This window comes from Ascaphus truei, chromosome 14 (assembly GCF_040206685.1).
Source record: "Ascaphus truei isolate aAscTru1 chromosome 14, aAscTru1.hap1, whole genome shotgun sequence".
NCBI classification, from domain to species: Eukaryota; Metazoa; Chordata; class Amphibia; order Anura; family Ascaphidae; genus Ascaphus; species Ascaphus truei.
In genome coordinates, this window is record NC_134496.1 from 49167794 (window position 1) to 49191427 (window position 23634).

Sequence of the window (23634 nt, forward strand, 5' to 3'; positions counted from 1 at the left end):
AAACAGGGCTGCGCTTCAAATTCTCCAGAATACTCCTTTAGTTTAACATCACTGCGCCTTGCGTGATTATCTTTATATGGCAGAAGACGGGCTTAAACCCTTCAGTCTATTTGCTTCCCTGCACCAAGAATACTTAGTGAAAGCTCCATGCACCGGATCAAAAATGGCAAGTGGCAAGGTGTGGGTGGCCCCCGTGAATCAGCTTTGAGGATATGAGAGAGGTACCTGTATATTAAGACGCTTCCTGTGTTTCGGAGCACGCCTAGATCCAATAATTCCAGCAACTTCTTATCACTAAACCATACGTGGATCCACCACAAAGATAAGCCTTTTTTCATACCAGACAAAAGAATGTATGTATTTAGCATGTCTGAGGAACTGGCTATAATAAACTCAGGGGACACTTTGCCGCAGGGCAGCTCGCAGCGGGACACTTCGCCGCGATGAACAGTCCACCGCGCACCCGATCCAACAAGCAAAGTCGGCTGCTCCGGCAACTGCATGTTTAAAAGTCCCACGCGGGACCGCTACACTGCTTAGACAGGCCGCTCCGACGCGCCATCTTTACATGTCCCGCGGGATATTTGAAGGTGGCACGTCGGCGCGGCCTGTCGGGGCGGTGTGGCGGTCCCGCGTGGGACATTTAAACATGCAGTTATCGGAGCGGGCGGTCGGGTGCCGCAGACCTGGCTTGACGGGTCGGGCGCAGGAGCGGGCATCGCAACAAAGTGTCCCTGCGACAAAGCCGGCGGCATTTTGGTCACGGCCAAACGGCCGCCGCGAAACCTCCTACACCGCAAGGAAGTCCTCTGAACTCAGTCACAGGCTGTAGTTGTGAAGGGGAACATTCTCCCAAACACCTAAGAGAGCACAGACTGAGATATGCAGACAGTATAACAAAGAAGACCAACATATGCATCCTTCGGGAAGCCTCAAAATGAGTGAACTCCAACAAATAAGCATGTTCCCCAGCGAGATGAGAAGGAACAAGGATTGCAGCCGGGATACCTCATCACTTTCATTGGTGTCCAGCATAAAGAAGGCGGCTGAGTCTGCCAGCAGGACAGCATCATTCTGCAGGGCCAGCCGGGAAACACAGAGGTGAGCGGGACCTCCACAGCCAGCGTCAGTTCCACAGTAACAGGGGGGGTCTCGCGAGGATGCCCCTAAAAGCATTGACTTGGATGGTAGATATCAGGTGCAGAAGATATCCATAGAACAGAGCACAGATCAAGGATTAGGAGAGAGAAGAAGCCGGATTCTCTACAGGGAAAATACAGAAAGGTTCTACTGGGAGCTTAGACAAGGGGGGCTCAACTCCCTGTCTTCAAGCCCCCCCCACCCCCCGCCAACAGGTCAGGTTTTCAGGACATCCCAGCTTCAGCGCATGTGCCTCAATCAGTCCCTGCTTCAGCACAGGTGGCTCAATCAGTCTTCAGCTGAGCCTCTGATTCAGCTACCTGTGCTGAAGATGGGATATCCTGAAAACCTGACCTGTTGGGGGTGGGGGTCTTGAGGTGGGGAGTTGAGCCCCCCCTGGCTTAGACCAGCAAAGGATGCAAAACCTCAAAGAGCAACTGTAACAAGTCCCAGTCCAGTCACAAACCATCAGACAGAGAGGTAATACCGGTATACACATACACACCCAGAGAGGTAATACTGGTATACACATACACACCCAGAGAGGTAATACCGGTATACACATACACGCCCAGAGAGGTAATACCGGTATACACATACACACCCAGAGAGGTAATACCGGTATACACATACACACCCAGAGAGGTAATACCGGTATACACATACACGCCCAGAGAGGTAATACCGGTATACACATACACGCCCAGAGAGGTAATACCTGTATACACACACACGCCCAGAGAGGTAATACAGGTATACACGTACACGCCCAGAGAGGTAATACCGGTATACACGTACACGCCCAGAGAGGTAATACCGGTATACACATACACGCCCAGAGAGGTAATACCGGTATACACATACACGCCTAGAGAGGTAATACCGGTATACACATACACGCCCAGAGAGGTAATACCGGTATACACATACACGCCCAGAGAGGTAATACCGGTATACACATACACACCCAGAGAGGTAATACCGCTATACACATACATGTACAGAGAGGTAATACCGCTATACACATACATGTACAGAGAGGTAATACCGCTATACACATACACGCCCAGAGAGGTAATACCGGTATACACATACACGCCCAGAGAGGTAATACCGGTATACACATACACGCCCAGAGAGGTAATACCGGTATACACATACACGCCCGGAGAGGTAATACCGGTATACACGTACACGCCCAGAGAGGTAATACCGGTATACACTTACACACCCAGAGAGGTAATACCGGTATACACGTACACGCCCAGAGAGGTAATACCGGTATACACATACACGCCCAGAGAGGTAATACCGGTATACACGTACACGCCCAGAGAGGTAATACCGGTATACACATACACGCTCAGAGAGGTAATACCGGTATTTACATACATGTCCAGAGAGGTAATACCGGTATACACATACATGCCCATAGAGATAATACCGGTATACACGTACACGCCCAGAGAGGTAATACCGGTATACACATACACGCCCAGAGAGGTAATACCGGTATACACATACACGCCCAGAGAGGTAATACCGGTATACACATACACGCCCAGAGAGGTAATACCGGTATACACATACACCCCCAGAGAGGTAATACCGGTATACACATACACGCCCAGAGAGGTAATACCAGTATACACATACACGCCCAGAGAGGTAATACCGGTATACACATACACCCAGAGAGGTAATACCGGTATACACATACACGCCCAGAGAGGTAATACCGGTATACACATACACGCTCAGAGAGGTAATACCGGTATACACATACACGCTCAGAGAGGTAATACCGGTATACACATACACACTCAGAGAGGTAATACCGGTATACTCATACACGCCCAGAGAGGTAATACCGGTATACTCATAGACGCCCAGAGAGGTAATACCGGTATATACATACACGCCCAGAGAGGTAATACCGATATACACATACATGCCCAGAGAGGTAATACCGGTATACACATACACGCTCAGAGAGGTAATACCGGTATACACATACACGCTCAGAGAGGTAATACCGGTATACACATACACGCTCAGATGTAATACCGGTATACACATACACATAGAGAGGTAATACCGGTATACACATACACGCCCAGAGAGGTAATACCGGTATACACACACACGCCCAGAGAGGTAATACCGGTATACACATACACGCCCAGAGAGGTAATACCGGTATACACGTACACGCCCAGAGAGGTAATACCGGTATACACGTACACGCCCAGAGAGGTAATACCGGTATACACGTACACGCCCAGAGAGGTAATACCGGTATACACGTACACGCCCAGAGAGGTAATACCGGTATACACGTACACGCCCAGAGAGGTAATACCGGTATACACGTACACGCCCAGAGAGGTAATACCGGTATACACGTACACGCCCAGAGAGGTAATACCGGTATACACGTACACGCCCAGAGAGGTAATACCGGTATACACATACACGCCAGAGAGGTAATACCGGTATACACGTACACGCCCAGAGAGGTAATACCGGTATACACGTACACGCCCAGAGAGGTAATACCGGTATACACATACACGCCCAGAGAGGTAATACCGGTATACACATACACACCCAGAGAGGTAATACCGCTATACACATACATGTACAGAGAGGTAATACCGCTATACACATACATGTACAGAGAGGTAATACCGCTATACACATACACGCCCAGAGAGGTAATACCGGTATACACATACACGCCCAGAGAGGTAATACCGGTATACACATACACGCCCAGAGAGGTAATACCGGTATACACATACACGCCCGGAGAGGTAATACCGGTATACACGTACACGCCCAGAGAGGTAATACCGGTATACACTTACACACCCAGAGAGGTAATACCGGTATACACGTACACGCCCAGAGAGGTAATACCGGTATACACATACACGCCCAGAGAGGTAATACCGGTATACACGTACACGCCCAGAGAGGTAATACCGGTATACACATACACGCTCAGAGAGGTAATACCGGTATTTACATACATGTCCAGAGAGGTAATACCGGTATACACATACATGCCCATAGAGATAATACCGGTATACACGTACACGCCCAGAGAGGTAATACCGGTATACACATACACGCCCAGAGAGGTAATACCGGTATACACATACACGCCCAGAGAGGTAATACCGGTATACACATACACGCCCAGAGAGGTAATACCGGTATACACATACACCCCCAGAGAGGTAATACCGGTATACACATACACGCCCAGAGAGGTAATACCAGTATACACATACACGCCCAGAGAGGTAATACCGGTATACACATACACCCAGAGAGGTAATACCGGTATACACATACACGCCCAGAGAGGTAATACCGGTATACACATACACGCTCAGAGAGGTAATACCGGTATACACATACACGCTCAGAGAGGTAATACCGGTATACACATACACACTCAGAGAGGTAATACCGGTATACTCATACACGCCCAGAGAGGTAATACCGGTATACTCATAGACGCCCAGAGAGGTAATACCGGTATATACATACACGCCCAGAGAGGTAATACCGATATACACATACATGCCCAGAGAGGTAATACCGGTATACACATACACGCTCAGAGAGGTAATACCGGTATACACATACACGCTCAGAGAGGTAATACCGGTATACACATACACGCTCAGATGTAATACCGGTATACACATACACATAGAGAGGTAATACCGGTATACACATACACGCCCAGAGAGGTAATACCGGTATACACACACACGCCCAGAGAGGTAATACCGGTATACACATACACGCCCAGAGAGGTAATACCGGTATACACGTACACGCCCAGAGAGGTAATACCGGTATACACGTACACGCCCAGAGAGGTAATACCGGTATACACGTACACGCCCAGAGAGGTAATACCGGTATACACGTACACGCCCAGAGAGGTAATACCGGTATACACGTACACGCCCAGAGAGGTAATACCGGTATACACGTACACGCCCAGAGAGGTAATACCGGTATACACGTACACGCCCAGAGAGGTAATACCGGTATACACGTACACGCCCAGAGAGGTAATACCGGTATACACATACACGCCAGAGAGGTAATACCGGTATACACGTACACGCCCAGAGAGGTAATACCGGTATACACGTACACGCCCAGAGAGGTAATACCGGTATACACATACACACCCAGAGAGGTAATACCGGTATACACATACACGCCCAGAGAGGTAATACCGGTATACACATACACGCCCAGAGAGGTAATACGGTATACACATACACGCCCAGAGAGGTAATACCGGTATACACGTACACGTCCAGAGAGGTAATACCGGTATACACATACACAGCCAGAGAGGTAATACCGGTATACCAATACACGCCCGGAGAGGTAATACCGGTATACACATACACACCCAGAGAGGTAATGCCGGTGTAGCGGTTCTAGGACCCCCACCCAATCTCAGATTGGCCCCTGTGGTCTAATCGGCCCCCATTACATGTATGTGTGATGTGGTGCACCTGCTGGTAACAGGACTCCTGAGTCTCCCGCTGGGTTGGTATTGGGGAATATCACCATGACAGGCGTCTGAGGTAGTGTTCTGAGTCCTACTCACATTCGGTACAGCGCCTCCACCCCATCAGGATCCCTACGGCAGCAGGGGGAAGTATCTGATGGGGAACTCCTTCTTGGTGCATCCTTCTGCTGAATAACTCCACACTCACACAAAGCATGTTGTCACTTCCTTTCTTACATATGATACTTCACCAGGGTTTGAGGGCAAACCTCCATGATTGTTACTGGCAACCCTGTCTACTTACCAGGATTACTGCCAGCATGAGAAAGATATGCACACCATTTTTACACATGGCTACACCGGTATGCACATACACGCCCAGAGAGGTAATACCGGTATACACATACACGCCCAGAGAGGAAATAACGGTATACACACACACGCCCAGAGAGGTAATACCGGTATACACATACACGCCCAGAGAGGTAATACCTGTATACACATACACGCCCAGAGAGGTAATACCGGTATACACATACACGCCTAGAGAGGTAATACCGGTATACACATACACGCCCAGAGAGGTAATACCGGTATACACATACACGCCCAGAGAGGTAATACCGATATACACATACAAACGCCCAGAGAGGTAATACCAGTATACACATACACGCCCAGAGAGGTAATACCGGTATACACATACACGCCCAGAGAGGTAATATCGGTATATACGTAACATACACGCCCAGAGAGGTAATACCTATATACACATACACACCCAGAGAGGTAATACCGGACACATACATGTCTAGAGAGATAATACTGGTATACATATACACACAGAGAGGTAAAACCGGTATACACATACACGCCCAGAGAGGTAATACCGGTATACACATACACGCCCAGAGAGGTAATACCGGTATATACATACACGCCCAGAGAGGTAATACCGGTATACACATACACGCCCAGAGAGGTAATACCGGTATGCACATACACGCCCAGAAAGGTAATACCGGTATACACATACACGCCCAGAGAGGTAATACCGGTATACACGTACACACCCAGAGAGGTAATACCGGTATACACGTACACACCCAGAGAGGTAATACCGGTATACACGTACACACCCAGAGAGGTAATACCGGTATACACATACACGCCCAGAGAGGTAATACCGGTATACACATACACGCCCAGAGAGGTAATACCGGTATACACATACACACCCAGAGAGGTAATACCGGTATACACACACACGCCCAGAGAGGTAATACCGGTATACACATACACGCCCAGAGAGGTAATACCGGTATACACATACACGCCCAGAGAGGTAATACCGGTATACACATACACGCCCAGAGAGGTAATACCGGTATACACATACACGCCCAGAGAGGTAATACCGGTATACACATACACACCCAGAGAGGTAATACCGGTATACACATACACACCCAGAGAGGTAATACCGGTATACACACACACGCCCAGAGAGGTAATACCGGTATACACATACACACCCAGAGAGGTAATACCGGTATACACATACACGCCCAGAGAGGTAATACCGGTATACACATACACGCCCAGAGAGGTAATACCGGTATACACATACACGCCCAGAGAGGTAATACCGGTATACACATACACGCCCAGAGAGGTAATACCGGTATATACATACACGCCCAGAGAGGTAATACCGGTATACACATACACGCCCAGAGAGGTAATACTGGTATACACATACATGCCCAGCATAACCTCTCATTTTTTTACTGGACAGCGCATCCAAATACAGGACAGTCCAGTTCAATACTGGACACCTGGCAACTCTACCCATGGAGTCTGTCCTTTCTACTGCTGTGTCATCCTGTGAACGGCAGACAGACTTCACGGCCCCTCCTGTCTGTGTCACCATGTCAGATTCCCTCTACCGAACACTGCTTAGGTCTAATATACTATTAATATACTTAATATATTGAAAATATTGAATATATTGTATGTACTATATCTAATGTAATATATTGTATATACTATATCTAATGTCATATATTGAATATATTTAATTGAATACATTTAATAAAAATATATTTAATTGGATATATGTGATATAATGTATTTAATGCACTACATGCCCCCCCCCCCCATTATCGCTGTAATTTCCTTCTCTGTCCGCACGGTGGCGCCCAAGCACAGAGCTTTTGCATTCCTTCCTGATTGACAGTTCCCTGCAGACCACGCCCACTTTCATTCATATTTTAGTAAGCCCCGCCCAGCTCTCCCCTCCCGCTCCTTCCAAGGTACGTAGAGGTGGGCGGGGTTTCCAGCGATAGCCAATCAACAATCAGAGCGGTGAGGGACTGAGATTGCATGTAGGCGTGCCCATGGGCGTGATTGACACCTTGGCTCCGCCCCGCCAGCCTGAGGAGCGGATCCGGATACACCCGGGCGCACAGCAGGGGGTCACCGTGACCCGGATACACCCGGATACACCCGGGCGCACAGCAGGGGGTCACCGTGACCCGGATACACCCGGGCGCACAGCAGGGGGTCAGCGTGACCCGGATACAACTGGGCGAACAGCAGGGGGGTCATCGTAATTCGGATACACCCGGGCGCAGAGCAGGGGGTCACCGTGACCCGGATATACAGCAAAGGGTCACCGTGTGACCCGAATACCCCCCCGGAGAGCGGGATGTGCGCCCGCTGCGGGTAACCCGGGCTCCTGTTACTCCGGGTGTCCGGGGAGCCGCGTCCGGAGATGTTCCCGGCTCTGATAGTGCTGATCGTTCTGCTGCCCGCAGGGCGAGGGCTGGAGGGTGAGAATGTTTATATTATATATATTGTGTGTGTGTGTGTGTCACTGTCACTGTGTGTGTGTCTCACTGTCTCACTGTGTGTGTGTGTGTGTGTGTGTGTGTGTGTGTGTGTGTGTCTCTCACTGTGTGTGTGTGTGTGTGTGTGTGTCTCACTGTGTGTGTGTGTCTCACTGTGTCACTGTCACTATGTGTGTGTGTCTCACTGTGTGCGTGTCTCACTGTGTGTGTGTGTCTCACTGTGTGTGTGTGTCTCACTGTGTGTGTGTGTGTGTGTGTGTGTGTCTCACTGTGTGTGTGTGTCTCACTGTGTGTGTGTGTCTCACTGTGTGTGTGTGTGTGTGTCTCACTGTGTGTGTGTGTGTGTGTGTGTGTGTGTGTGTCTCACTGTGTGTGTGTGTGTGTGTGTGTGTGTGTGTGTGTGTCACTGTGTGTGTGTGTGTGTGTGTCACTGTGTGTGTGTGTGTCTCACTGTGTGTGTGTGTGTGTGTGTGTGTGTGTGTGTGTGTGTCTCACTGTATGTGTGTGTGTGTGTCTCACTGTGTCACTGTCACTGTGTGTGTGTGTGTGTGTGTGTGTGTGTGTCTCACTGTGTCACTGTCACTGTGTGTGTGTGTGTGTGTGTGTGTGTGTGTGTCACTGTGTGTGTGTGTGTCACTGTGTGTATGCGAAGTCTGTAGCCGGCACTCCTGCAGTGATTAGTATAGGGCCTGTTGCTTGTCCCATAAAATATATATATAAGACAGAGAGATCAGTAAGTAATCAAATAAATAGTACGATTATTTACCGAGCGCTCGCTCTCTTTATCGCTGGTAACGTATGATATATTTATTTATGGGACATCTGTATGTAGATATACACTGTGTGGGTGTATTCTGGATATATATGTACACATTATGTGTATTCTGGATGTATATATTCACTGTGTGTATATATACTGTGTGTATACTGTATCTATATAGTGTGTGTGTGTGGGTACTGTATGTATATACTGTGTGTGTATGTGTACATATAATGTATGTATATTCTGTGTGTGTGTGTGTGTGTGTATATGTACTATGGTGTATACACACAGTGTGTGTATACTGTGCGTACTGTGTATGTGTGTGGATACTGTATGTATATACTGTATGTATGTATGTGTGTGTGTATATATATACTGAGTGTATACATACACACACAGTGTGTATGTATGTATGTACGTACTGTGTGTGTATACTGTATGTACGTACTGTATGTACGTACTGCGTGTGTATACTGTGTGTACGTACTGTGTGTGTGTATACTGTATGTACGTACTGTGTGTGTATACTGTACCTACGTACTGTGTGTGTATACTGTATGTACGTACTGTGTGTGTGTGTGTGTGTGTGTATACTGTATGTACGTACTGTGTGTGTGTATACTGTATGTACGTACTGTGTGTGTGTATACTGTATGTACGTACTGTGTGTGTGTATACTGTATGTACGTACTGTGTGTGTGTATACTGTATGTACGTACTGTGTGTGTGTATACTGTATGTACGTACTGTGTGTGTGTATACTGTATGTACGTACTGTGTGTGTGTATACTGTATGTACGTACTGTGTGTGTGTATACTGTATGTACGTACTGTGTGTGTGTGTGTGTATACTGTATGTACGTAGTGTGTGTGTGTATACTGTATGTACGTACTGTGTGTGTGTGTTCTGTATGTACGTACTGTGTGTGTGTGTATACTGTATGTACGTACTGTGTGTGTGTGTGTGTGTGTGTGTGTGTGTACGTACTGTGTGTATACTGTATATACGTACTGTGTGTGTGTGTGTGTGTATACTGTATGTACGTACTGTGTGTGTGTGTATACTGTATGTATTTACTGTGTGTATGTATGTGCTGTGCGTGTGTATGTATACTGTATGTATGTACTTTGTGTATACTGTATATACTGTATATACTGTGTGTATGTATACTGTAGGTATATACTGTGTATAGTTACTGTGTGTGTTGATTAAGAGACAAGCGCAAAGATTACACCAATAGTATAATATTATTTTGTATTGTTTCTTTCAATAAATATCATGGTATGACACTCGCATGGTAAAAGATTTAAGCGAGCCTATCAAACAATGTACAGAGGGTCTCCCTCACCCTGAAGCGGTTCCGTCTGTACTGGGTGGACGCAGGGGCTGCCAGCACCGCTCCTCGCACACCACTCCCAAGATGCCTTGCTTCACAAGCGACGGATATCAGGAGATACCAAGAGACATCCGTTTTCACCAATACCCCTACGCGTTTCGTGGGTGTACTACTTCCTCAGGGGGCACAGCTTACAGAAGTCTGATCTCACATTACTCAGTATTTCAGATCAATCATAACACAAGTACCTATTAATACCTACAGAGTTATTCAATTAGTGTTCCCAATAATGATTGCAGTTACCTTTTATACAGGTGTAAGAATATACCTAATCAATAATACAAATGCTTAATATTATATAAAATACATATTTGCAAACGACTTCAGTCCCATGTAAAATGCTCCATCGCAAACTAAGGCTTGTGTTATAGTTCTTGCTGCTGCGGACGCGGAACCGGCGTTGCTCGGGCACGTGGCGTGCGCGTTTAGTTTGTAGGGTGCAAGCGGTGACGCGCGCGGTCAGGGAGCATGCATCTGATGTCACAGCGTTAGGCCGCGCTGTGATTGGCTCGCGGCGTGGCAGCAGTGCGAAAATACAATTTTATTGTAATTTCCCTGGTCTGCCGCGCCACCGCTCACGGCCGTGAGCGCGCGTCCCAAGTATACAAACGTCTGGCTAACACAGCCAATTATAATTGATGCGCATGGGCACGGTAGCGCATGCGCGCGCACTATATTACATGCCTTTTGAGCCAAAAAGATGCAGGGTATACAGAGAGGGGGCGGCTGTGGCAGAGAGGGGGCGGCTGTGGCAGAGAGGGGGCGGCTGTGGCAGAGAGGGGGCGGCTGTGGCAGAGAGGGGGCGGCTGTGGCAGAGAGGGGGCGGCTGTGGCAGAGAGGGGGCGGCTGTGGCAGAGAGGGGGCGGCTGTGGCAGAGAGGGGGCGGCTGTGGCAGAGAGGGGGCGGCTGTGGCAGAGAGGGGGCGGCTGTGGCAGGGAGGGGGCGGCTGTGGCAGAGAGGGGGCGGCTGTGGCAGAGAGGGGGCGGCTGTACAGAGGAGAGGGCAGGGCTGTACAGAGGAGAGGGCAGGGCTGTACAGAGGAGAGGGCAGGGCTGTACAGAGGAGAGGGCGGGGCTGTACAGAGGAGAGGGCAGGGCAAACACCGTAGACCAAAGGTGGCCAACTCTAGTCCTCAAGGGCCACCAACATGCCAGGTATTGGGGATATCCCTGCTTCAGCACGTATGGCTCATTTAGTGCACCACCTCTGCTGAAGCAGGCTTTTCGACTGAGCCAGTAATTGAGCCACCTGTGCTGAAGCAGGTATATCCTGAAAATCTGCCCTGTTGTGGGCTCTTGGGGACTGGAGTTGAGAACCCCTTGTATATGATGATTACCCTGCTCTCTCCTCTCTATACAGCCACCTCCTCTCTATACAGCCACCTCCTCTCTATACAGCCACCTCCTCTCTATTTACCCTTCATCTTTTTGGCTCTAATTTTGTGATGCAGCATTTTACATGGGACTGAACAGTATATTAGTCGTTTACAAATATGTATTTTATATAATATTAAGCATTTGTATTATTGATTAGGTATATTCTTACACCTGTATAAAAGGTAACTGCAATCATTATTGGGAACACTAATTGAATAACTCTGTAGGTATTAATAGGTACTTGTGTTTTGATCTGAAATACTGAGTAATGTGAGATCAGACTTCTGTAAGCTGTGCCCCCTGAGGAAATAGCACACCCACGAAACGCGTAGGGGTATTGGTGAATACGGATGTCTCTTGATCTCTCCTGATATCTGTCGCTTGTGAAGCAAGGCATCTTGGGAGTGGTGTGCGAGGAGCGGTGCCGGCGGCCCCTGCGTCCACCCCAGTACAGACGGAACCGCTTCAGGGTGAGGGAGACTGGAGACATTGTTTGATAGGCTCGCTTAAATCTTTTACCATGCGAGTGTGATACCATGATATTTATTGAAAGAAACAATACAAAATAATATTATACTATTGGCGGCGTCCTTGCGCGCATCTCTTTTTCAATATTCAATTCTGCGCAGTGGGAGTGAGCGCCTGATTGTAATCAGCTGGAGAAGACCTCAGATGATCCGTATCTGGGTGCTTGGACCTTCTGACAGCAAATCTGTTTTAATTGAATGTTATATTTTGAGCACTGCCTCTCTCGCTGGCAACACAACGTTTGCATTATTTCCCTTATCACTTTGATTCATTATTTAGAAATTAGCACATGTTTGGCATCTATTGATGTGCTTGGGAGCACTTATTATATAGATTTTGTTTGAATATAAGATTGCACTATTTTATCAGTGACGATTTGTGATGAGTATATAGTAATAGGGTATAATATGTACATAATCTTACACAATGGTGGATTAGTCTGTTTTTTTATATATTGGGTCACTTATTAAATTAGCGGTGTGTGTATTGGAGATACTACTAGTGCATTCTGTGTGTCTGTCTCTGTGTGTGTCTGTCTGTCTCTGTGTGTGTCTGTCTGTCTCTGTGTGTGTCTGTCTGTCTCTGTGTGTGTCTGTCTGTCTCTGTGTGTGTCTGTCTGTCTCTGTGTGTGTCTGTCTGTCTCTGTGTGTGTCTGTCTGTCTCTGTGTGTGTCTGTGTAGATAGATATATCTGTGTGTGTGTCACTTTGATATTTCATTTAGTTGTGAACTTGAAATATTAAGCTTGCCACCACTCTCTTGTATGTACGTGTTGGGGCCTTGTACCGCATCAACACGGATGAAACCATATTACATGGGAAAAGGGTTTAAGAAAGATCCTGCTTACTCCGAACGTAACCCTACTAAATGCAGTAATAAGAGTAACCCTAATAAGTGTAATAACCCCAATGATTACACTGCCCTCTCCTGAGCCCCCCGGCCCATTTTCCGCCTGCCTGGATGTAGATACATTTGGTTTGGATTCTCCTGCTGATTTTTCTGTTTGCGTATTGTTTCCCACCGGATTTTCTGGAATCTCAGTAATTTTTCTTAGGAAGCAGTCACTTGGCCGTACCCACATTTGTAGTCAGGAGAAGTACCGCAGACTGGGCTGGGCTGGGGGGGGGAAGACCTTTCGTTCCGCCTGCTCACATCTGTGTGTATTTCATGTGTTTTCGGGGAGAGGAGCCTGGATCCACTCCGACAATATCTCATCAAATGCAGTATGGCGGAACGTCGTGTGCTTTGCGATCTGTTACTATCAGCGTGGCACCGTCGGTCCTACTTTTGCAAAGCTATTTTCTCTTGTATTGTTCTGTTTTGCATCAAAATAAACATGAGAACAAGTGTCCAAAAAATGACAAACATCTGAGAGCTATACAATCCAGATATAAGCATTGGATTACATACTTGCTATAAAATGTTTGTGTATAGCTACAGTGCTCTAAAGTGTGTGTGTGTGTGTGTGTGTGTGTGTGTGTGTGTGTGTGTGATGTAGCAGTCGAGGTTTCCATGAAATGCCCGTTGACTTATTTTTTTAACTTTAGATCCATAATTTAATATTTATTTTTGGTTTTATTCAACTAGAGCAGAGGCAGCCAACTCCAGTCCTCAAGGGCCACCAATAGCTCAGGGTTTCAGGATAGCCCTGCTTCAGCACAGGTCCTCTGAGCCACTGATGGAGCCACCTGTGCTGAAGCAGAGATCCTGAAAACCTGATCTGTTGGTGGCCCTTGAGGCTTTGCTCATCCCTAAACTAGAGCACCATTTATCTGCGGTTCCAAAGATTCAAATGATTGGGGACATATCTTAAAGATGTCCTAGTGAATTTTGGATAGCTCGCAAAATAATTTCCATTCATTCTGCAGCACGGAAAACTGAAACTGGTGGAAACAAACAGCATCTGAATTATTTAAGACGCCGCTCTCTGTCTCTGAGGGGTCTCCTCTTCCTCTCTTGTTAATCAACACACGGACTGCAGCAAAGATCAGTACAAAAGGGTGATAGGAAGCAGGCACACCGGGTCTTGGAGAAAAAATATCACATTTATTTAAACATATGAACACTTCGCTCTCCCTGGGGCCGTTCTCAAGACACAGAACGGCTCTGGAGAGGCCCCAGCGTGAGGCGAAACGTTGATATGTTGAAATAAATGTGATATTTTTTCCTCTCTCCAGGGCCTGCTTCCCATTACCCTTTAGTACTTACCTGTGCTGCAGTCTGCACCGAGGCGGTTACATGTAACTTTAGGGGAGAACCACTACCACCTGATATCTAATCATTATGTAACATGCTCTGTACACTTTTCATTACATTAAATCTAAAATGTAATAAGTACTGTATTTGCGCTCTAATTACACCGATTTAGCTGCATTTTCAGACACATTTTGCTTCATTGGGTTTGTGTGCTAATTACTTTTATTCTTGGTGGCAGCGTATTGAGGTGTATTTATAGTGTGATGGTTTTTGGGCGGCGTGGCACATTTTCGGTGCCCTGCGGAGAGGTACAGGGGTATCTTCCCCCTTGGGAGGAATTCCTGTACAGGTACGGGTGTCAGGCTGGATATTATTAACCTTTCACAGACACACGGGTAGTGTTATACCTGACAGTACTGCGGAAAGAACACCGTGCCCAGTATCATAATGAATTAAGTTGGCAGCAGATTGTCCGGTTCCGCTGCATTACTTTGCTTACTTATGATCACAAACACAGAACCGTGCAATTCTGTGTAATTCTCACAACTGCAAAACTACTGCAAAGAACAGGATCCAGTTCATGGAGGAAGAGGAGACCCCTGAGAGACGGGTGTCTTCTTAAATAAGTTCTGATGCTATTTTTTTGCACACGTCTTCCACTCCCACCCCCAGTCCTATATATTTAACAACGAACAATATTGCGTCCTTTCAAAGAGAAGTGGAAGCCGGTTCCAATGCAAGGGCCGGCACTATGGTGTTGCAGTGAGAGCAATAGCAAACTTTTCAGTGAGCATAAAGCTGGGTATCAACTTAAAGGATGAAATCATTACAGATTCTGTGTAGAAGTAGCGTGTGTGTTGGATAGCAGAGGAGCAAGATGGGCATGTGTGGGGGATATAAAAAACAGATGCAGATAATCCGTACAGAGTAAATATATTACCTCTATATCAAGATTGAACCTGGGGCTGTCTCCCCCCCCCCCCCCCCATGCCTCTTATCTTCACGGTGAGGGGTTTCTCTTACCCCTTATACAACACCGTCTCCGGTGTGAACTCCTTGAGAAAGCGCCACTTGGCGTGAAACGCGCGGGAGGAGATTTTTTGTTCTCTGTTTTTGTGTTTTTTTTTTAATGTAATTAATAAATAAAATTACTTTTCATTACCCCGGTGAGTTTTTTCAAAGCTTTTTTTGCGGGTCCGCTGTCCTACCGATCTCCTGTGCTCTTGTTGCATCCTTTCAAAGAGGTCTTGAATTTGAAGATATGAGAACTCACCTGTTCTTGATCTAGTAACCGTCTTAGGCCGAGCTTATACAACCTGCGCGGCCGCGCGCACTCCTGCAGCCGCAGCAATCTGTACACTTGGCTGCAAGAGATTGTGGAGGCAATGCGGGGGTGTGGCGAACGCGTTGCAAAGCTGGTTCTCCCTCATTGGCTGAACCAGCTCACGTCATGCGGCAGTCACCTGGCAAGACGAAATTTATTGTCTTCTCAAAACGCTGCCGCATCAACGTGCTACGCCGCTGGCAGGCGCTTGGCTAACTACTAAAGCCAAGTACTGAATTGTGCCTGACGTGTCCGCGCACACACAGCGACGCCGCCACTATAAGCTCGGCCTAAGAGGAATTCAGATTTTGTTACTCAAAACGTTGCCTCTGTGAGAGAGGACAGGCCGACCTTTTCTGGGTGGGTCTGATCTCCCACTCGTCAATCTGTTGCGACATTTATGGCGGATGTTTCTAGGAGAGGGGGAATGATTTGTAATAAAATCCCTTCTAACACTCTCGCTGTAACCACTAGAATAAGTGTGCTCACAGCTGTGCGTTCGGCGGATAGTACCGCAGGCGTAGACGTGTGTCCGGGCTACTGCTAATTCTGACAGGGAAACAAATGGACATGTGTAACGCGCACACTCACTTTAATATCAGTAGTATTAATGCTCGTCCCAAATCCTACATCTTCTATTGTTCGGGTGTGTGCCAGACAGGACTTGATTTGTCAGTCTGTAGGTATAGGAACGGACTCCTCCCTGTTATATCTCCCTGCCCCAGGAGACCAGGTCCCTCTGAAACGCACACACTGGCAGATCTGCACACTGTCAGCACGGTCCTCCTTTTAATTTGATTGGCCTGTTAACGCAGACACCATAATGACCCAGGTTACCCACCCCCAGCAGGGGGGGGGGAATAGTTGCTTTAAAACAAAAGTTAACCCATTGGTTGCTTTATTGTTCACACAACTTAACCTCTTCGTCGCTCTGTAGTGACAAGTACCAACTACTTTCCCCCCCCCCCACGGATACTGCCAGGAAGGGATGTCACATTCACCAAGAACGCACAAACGCTTGTGATGTCCCTCAGGCCGGGCACGCGGGCTGTGTTGTGAGTTTCGCTTGAAAGAGGCACTCCAAGAATGCAATTATTTTTTATATAACGTGGGATTGAAGCTGGGGGGGGGGGTCTCCGGAGCTGATCCCCCCATTTATTTTAGCTCTGAGGACCCCCTGCTTCTGGTGATGCCTCCGCAGGGGGTGCCGGTAGCCGCGCGGCGAGGGCGGTTCCCGTAATGTCTGGGTTTCAGAGCTCCCACGGCCTGCGGACCAATAGGATGCCGTGACATCATCAGGTTCAGTCTCCTATTGGCCTACGTGACGGGGGGGCTTTACATTTTGCCGAGGCACTGGCACCCCCCTTTTGGAGGTCTGTATCTCGGGAAGCAGGGGCTTCCGAAAATAAAAAAACAGCTTAGATTGATCCTTTAAAGCTGCAGTTCAGTCTTTTTTTTTTTTTTTTTTTTAATTTATTTTTTTATTGCAATAGTTTCATGTGGGCAATCTCTAATTACCTAAAGAACTGTATAGCTGCAGGTCAATTCGTTCTCCGTCTATTGATAGGTCGAAATTTGGTGACATAATTAGAGCTGGCATATGTTTTTATTTGCTTCTGTCAGTCAGTGGAAGCTCATGAATATTCATGAGCACTCCTGCACTGACATGTGCTAGAGGGAGGGCAGGGCTGACAAAGGGGTGTGCCAGGGCTTGTGACAGGACATGAAGGGGCAGTGCCTTAGCAAATGGCTGTTAAAATAGAATACAAGAAAATTGGTCTTTAAAAGTTGTTTTTTTAAAAACAGAAAATGCTAAAAGTATTTTTTCTTACTACAGAACTGATTTATTAATAAAAACACACATGCAGGATATTGCCTGAACTGCAGCTTTAAGGAGAAGGACCCTTATTTAGAAAGATCCCCATGACAAACAAGACATGTTGTTTCTAGATGGATCACACATTGTTACAATTTACAAATACTGTAGAAATTCAGCAGATTGGATATCGAAATCACTCGACTAAACGGTTAAATGCAGGTGTTAAGGCGTGTTTGTCACACAGAGCATTAGACAATTATAAGCATTTTAAAGTAGCAGTCCCAAGATGTTTTATTGAAAAAGAATGTTTTGTGGTAGCAGAACCAGGGGGTCTCCCAGAGCAGACCCTGACCTGCGGGGACCCCTTGGTCCCCCAAAATGTATTAAAAAAAATTATGCTGTTGTAAGACACACAAATAACATCAGGCCATGGGGTCACCTGTAGAAACTCGTGTTGTGCCTCCAGAGCAGTGTTTTTCAACTTGGATTCGTAGGAGCCCTTGGGTTCCCCGGGCCTCCCTAAAGGGTCCCTGTAATTTACAGGTCATTTGAAAATTGTACCAAATACAGAACAATTTACAATGCATCTGATCTCAGACGCGCTATTAGAGAGGGTTGGGGTTCCTTACAATGCGTCTGATCTCGGACGCGCTATTAGAGAGGGTTGGGGTTCCTTACAATGCATCTGATCTCGGATGCGCTATTAGAGAGGGTTGGGGTTCCTTACAATGCATCTGATCTCGGACGCGCTATTAGAGAGGGTTGGGGTTCCTTACAATGCATCTGATCTCGGACGCGCTATTAGAGCGGGTTGGGGTTCCTTACAATGCGTCTGATCTCGGACACGCTATTAGAGAGGGTTGGGGTTCCTTACAATGCATCTGATCTCAGAAGCGCTATTAGAGAGGGTTGAGGTTCCTTACAATGTATCTGATCTCGGACGCGCTATTAGAGAGGGTTGGGGTTTCTTACAATGCATCTGATCTCAGACACGCTATTAGAGAGGGTTGGGGTTCCTTACAATGCATATGATATCAGACACGCTATTAGAGAGGGTTGGGGTTCCTTACAATGCATATGATATCAGACACGCTATTAGAGAGGGTTGAGGTTCCTTACAATGTATCTGATCTCGGACGCGCTATTAGAGAGGGTTGGGGTTCCTTACAATGCATCTGATCTCAGACGCGCTATTAGAGAGGGTTGGGGTTCCTTACAATGCATCTGATGTCAGACGCGCTATTAGAGAGGGTTGGGGTTCCTTACAATGCATCTGATGTCAGACGCGCTATTAGAGAGGGTTGGGGTTCCTTACAATGCATCTGATGTCAGACGCGCTATTAGAGAGGGTTGGGGTTCCTTACAATGCATATGATATCAGACACGCTATTAGAGAGGGTTGGGGTTCCTTACAATGCATATGATATCAGACACGCTATTAGAGAGGGTTGGGGTTCCTTACAATGCATCTGATCTCGGACGCGCTATTAGAGAGGGTCGGGGTTCCTTACAATGTATCTGATCTCAGACGCGCTATTAGAGAGGGTTGGGGTTCCTTACAATGTATCTGATCTCAGACACGCTATTAGAGAGGGTTGGGGTTCCTTACAATGTATCTGATCTCAGACACGCTATTAGAGAGGGTTGGGGTTCCTTACAATGTATCTGATCTCAGACACGCTATTAGAGAGGGTAAGTACTGTTGCCCTGGTGGATAATACCACCTGTACCCCGGAGGTGTTGGACATGGATTGTCTGCCTGGTTCAGATAATGTAACAAAACAAACAGAAACACCCCAGACTGTTGCTTTAACGCTTTGAGTGCTGGAGGGGCCGTAGAGTCCTCTTGAGGTCAGATTGAGTTCTCCCTTAGCAAACAATCAAAAAGCTCATGACCGCCATATGATGGGGAACCTGCCCTTCCGGACATTGTGACGTGGTAGCAATGTCATGAGGCCCCCCAAATGGTTAAAAGCTTACGTTTTCCAGAGGGGGCTCTGACGTTTGGGGGAGGAGCTCAGTGAGCGCAGTGGGAGGAGCTCAGTGAGCGCAGTGGGAGGGGCTCAGTGAGCGCAGTGGGAGGGATGGAAACCGTACTTCAAATAATAAAACTCCTCCCAGGTAACAATCTTTAGACATTTCATCCTCCAGGTGCTGGTGTGTATGGCGTTTGGGGTGTTATCTTATTCTGGGGGTGCTGGTCTGGATAAAGGTGGGGGGGGGTAGGCTTATTCTGGGGGTGCTGTTCTGGATAAAGGTGGGGTGGAGTAGGCTTATTCTGGGGGTGCTTGTCTGGATAAAGGTGGGGGGAGTAGGCTTATTCTGGGGGTGCTGGTCTGGATAAAGGTGGGGGGGGAGTAGGCTTATTCTGGGGGTGCTGGTCTGGATATAGGTGGGGGGGAGTAGGCTTATTCTGGGGGTGCTGGTCTGGATAAAGGTGGGGGGGAGTAGGCTTATTCTGGGGGTGCTGGTCTGGATAAAGGTGGGGGGGAGTAGGCTTATTCTGGGGTGCTGGTCTGGATAAAGGTGGGGGGGGAGTAGGCTTATTCTGGGGGTGCTGGTCTGGATAAAGGTGGGGGGGAGTAGGCTTATTCTGGGGGTGCTGGTCTGGATAAAGGTGGGGGAGTAGGCTTATTCTGGGGGTGCTGGTCTGGATAAAGGTGGGGGGGGAGTAGGCTTATTCTGGGGGTGCTGGTCTGGATAAAGGTGGGGGGAGTAGGCTTATTCTGGGGGTGCTGGTCTGGATAAAGGTGGGGGGGAGTAGGCTTATTCTGGGGGTGCTGGTCTGGATAAAGGTGGGGGGGAGTAGGCTTATTCTGGGGGTGCTGGTCTGGATAAAGGTGGGGGGGAGTAGGCTTATTCTGGGGGTGCTGGTCTGGATAAAGGTGGGGGGGAGTAGGCTTATTCTGGGGGTGCTGGTCTGGATAAAGGTGGGGTGGAGTAGGCTTATTCTGGGGGTGCTGGTCTGGATAAAGGTGGGGGGGAGTAGGCTTATTCTGGGGGTGCTGGTCTGGATAAAGGTGGGGGGGAGTAGGCTTATTCTGGGGGTGCTGGTCTGGATAAAGGTGGGGGGGAGCAGGCTTATTCTGGGGGTGCTGGTCTGGATAAAGGTGGGGAGGAGTAGGCTTATTCTGGGGGTGCTGGTCTGGATAAAGGTGGGGAGGAGTAGGCTTATTCTGGGGGTGCTGGTCTGGATAAAGGTGGGGGGGGAGTAGGCTTATACTGGGGGTGCTGGTCTGGATAAAGGTGGGGGGGAGTAGGCTTATACTGGGGGTGTTGGTCTGGATAAAGGTGGGGGGGAGTAAGCTTATTCTGGGTGTGCTAGTCTGGATAAAGGTGGAGGGAGTAGGCTTATTCTGGGGGTGCTGTTCTGGATAAAGGTGGGGGGAGTAGGCTTATTCTGGGGGTGCTGTTCTGGATAAAGGTGGGGGGGAGTAGGCTTATTCTGGGGGTGCTGGTCTGGATAAAGGTGGGGGGGAGTAGGCTTATTCTGGGGATGCTGGTCTGGATAAAGGTGGGGGAGTAGGCTTATTCTGGGGGTGCTGGTCTGGATAAAGGTGGTGGGGAGTAGGCTTATTCTGGGGGTGCTGGTCTGGATAAAGGTGGGGGGAGTAGGCTTATTCTGGGGGTGCTGGTCTGGATAAAGGTGGGGGGGGTAGGCTTATTCTGGGGGTGCTGGTCTGGATAAAGGTGGGGGGGAGTAGGCTTATTCTGGGGGTGCTGGTCTGGATAAAGGTGGGGGGGGAGTAGGCTTATTCTGGGGGTGCTGGTCTGGATAAAGGTGGGGGGGAGTAGGCTTATTCTGGGGGTGCTGGTCTGGATAAAGGTGGGGGGGAGTAGGCTTATTCTGGGGGTGCTGGTCTGGATAAAGGTGGGGGGGAGTAGGCTTATTCTGGGGGTGCTGGTCTGGATAAAGGTGGGGTGGAGTAGGCTTATTCTGGGGGTGCTGGTCTGGATAAAGGTGGGGGGGAGTAGGCTTATTCTGGGGGTGCTGGTCTGGATAAAGGTGGGGGGGGAGTAGGCTTATTCTGGGGGTGCTGGTCTGGATAAAGGTGGGGGGGAGCAGGCTTATTCTGGGGGTGCTGGTCTGGATAAAGGTGGGGGGTAGGCCTATTCTGGGGTGCTGGTCTGGATAAAGGTGGGGGGGGAGTAGGCTTATTCTGGGGGTGCTGGTCTGGATAAAGGTGGGGGAGTAGGCTTATTCTGGGGGTGCTGGTCTGGATAAAGGTGGGGGGGGAGTAGGCTTATTCTGGGGGTGCTGGTCTGGATAAAGGTGGGGGGGAGCAGGCTTATTCTGGGGGTGCTGGTCTGGATAAAGGTGGGGGGTAGGCCTATTCTGGGGGTGCTGGTCTGGATAAAGGTGGGGGGAGTAGGCTTATTCTGGGGGTGCTGGTCTGGATAAAGGTGGGGGGAGTAGGCTGTAGATTTATTCTCGGGGGGGGTGGCTCGGCACAGTATATTTTTGGGCCCACACCTGTTATTGTGCCGCCTTGCACAGAGCGAAGCTTTCACCCAATGATTCCCACCTGCTGCCGCCTGCTTCTCGCGTAAAATGGGGGGTACGGTAGGGGGACACTGCGTGTTTCCCATCGCCTGGCACCAATGTGTTTAGGCATCGTGTGCGATTTACAGACTAAAGAGTCCTGTACTGTGAGTAATCCTCCAGCTCGGAGAGAGGGCAACAGGAGGGAGCAGGATGCCCAGAGGCTTGTTAGGTCAGGTGTGTGTGTGTGTGTTTGTATAGTATATACGTGTGTGTGTGTGTGTGTGTGTGTATAGTATATATGTGTGTGAGTGTGTAGTATATACGTGTGTGTGTGTGTGTATACTATATACGTGTGTGAGTGTGTAGTATATACGTGTGTGTGTGTATAGTATATATATGTGTGTCTGTGTGTGCGTGTGCGCGCGTATAGTATATACTTTGTGTGTGTGTATAGTATATACTTGAGATACGTGTGTGTGTGTATAGTATGTACTTGTGAGAGATACGTGTGTATTTGTGTGTGCCATGTAGTATGTACTTGTGAGCAATGTGTGCATATACTATGTACTTGTGAGCGACGTGTACGTGTGCATGTTGTATGCACTTGTGATGGAGGTGTGGAAGATTGCATATACTGTAGTATGTACTTCTGAGAGATACGTGTGTGATTGCATGTAGTATGTACTTGTGAGGGACGTGTTTGTGATTGCATGTAGTATGTACTTGTGAGGGACGTGTGTGTGATGCATGTAGTATGTAGTTGTGAGGGACGTGTGTGATTGCATGTAGTATATACTTGTGAGGGACGTGTGTGATTGCATGTAGTATGTAGTTGTGAGGAACGTGTGAGATTGCATGTAGTATGTAGTTGTGAGGGACGTGTGTGATTGCATGTAGTATGTAGTTGTGAGGGACGTGTGTGATTGCATGTAGTATGTAGTTGTGAGGGACGTGTGTGTGATTGCATGTAGTATGCACGTGTGAGGGACGTGTGTGTGATTGCGTGTAGTATGCACGTGTGAGGGACGTGTGTGTGATTGCGTGTAGTATGCACGTGTGCATGCAGATATAGACTGTGTGAGCATATTCCCCCTGTACGGCCCCTGACTGAGCTGTACTGTGAGAGTGGGGGGGGGGGGGATAGAGCCCCCTGCGCCGGTCTTGGTGGAGGGGTCTGTTTAAGGATTAGCTTCCCCTGTTCT

The 23634-nt window shown here is 48.2% G+C and overlaps 1 protein-coding gene across 1 annotated transcript in view; it reads left to right on the forward strand.

Moving 5' to 3' along the window:
• The first annotated feature begins 937 nt into the window (after nucleotides 1-937).
• The window catches only part of EPHB3 (EPH receptor B3), a 35681-nt gene continuing 12984 nt past the window's right edge, over nucleotides 938-23634 (forward strand). The window contains 3 exon segments of the mRNA XM_075569436.1: nucleotides 938-1101; nucleotides 7932-8007; nucleotides 12470-12550. Of these exon segments, the coding sequence (XP_075425551.1) occupies nucleotides 938-1101; nucleotides 7932-8007; nucleotides 12470-12550 (321 nt within the window).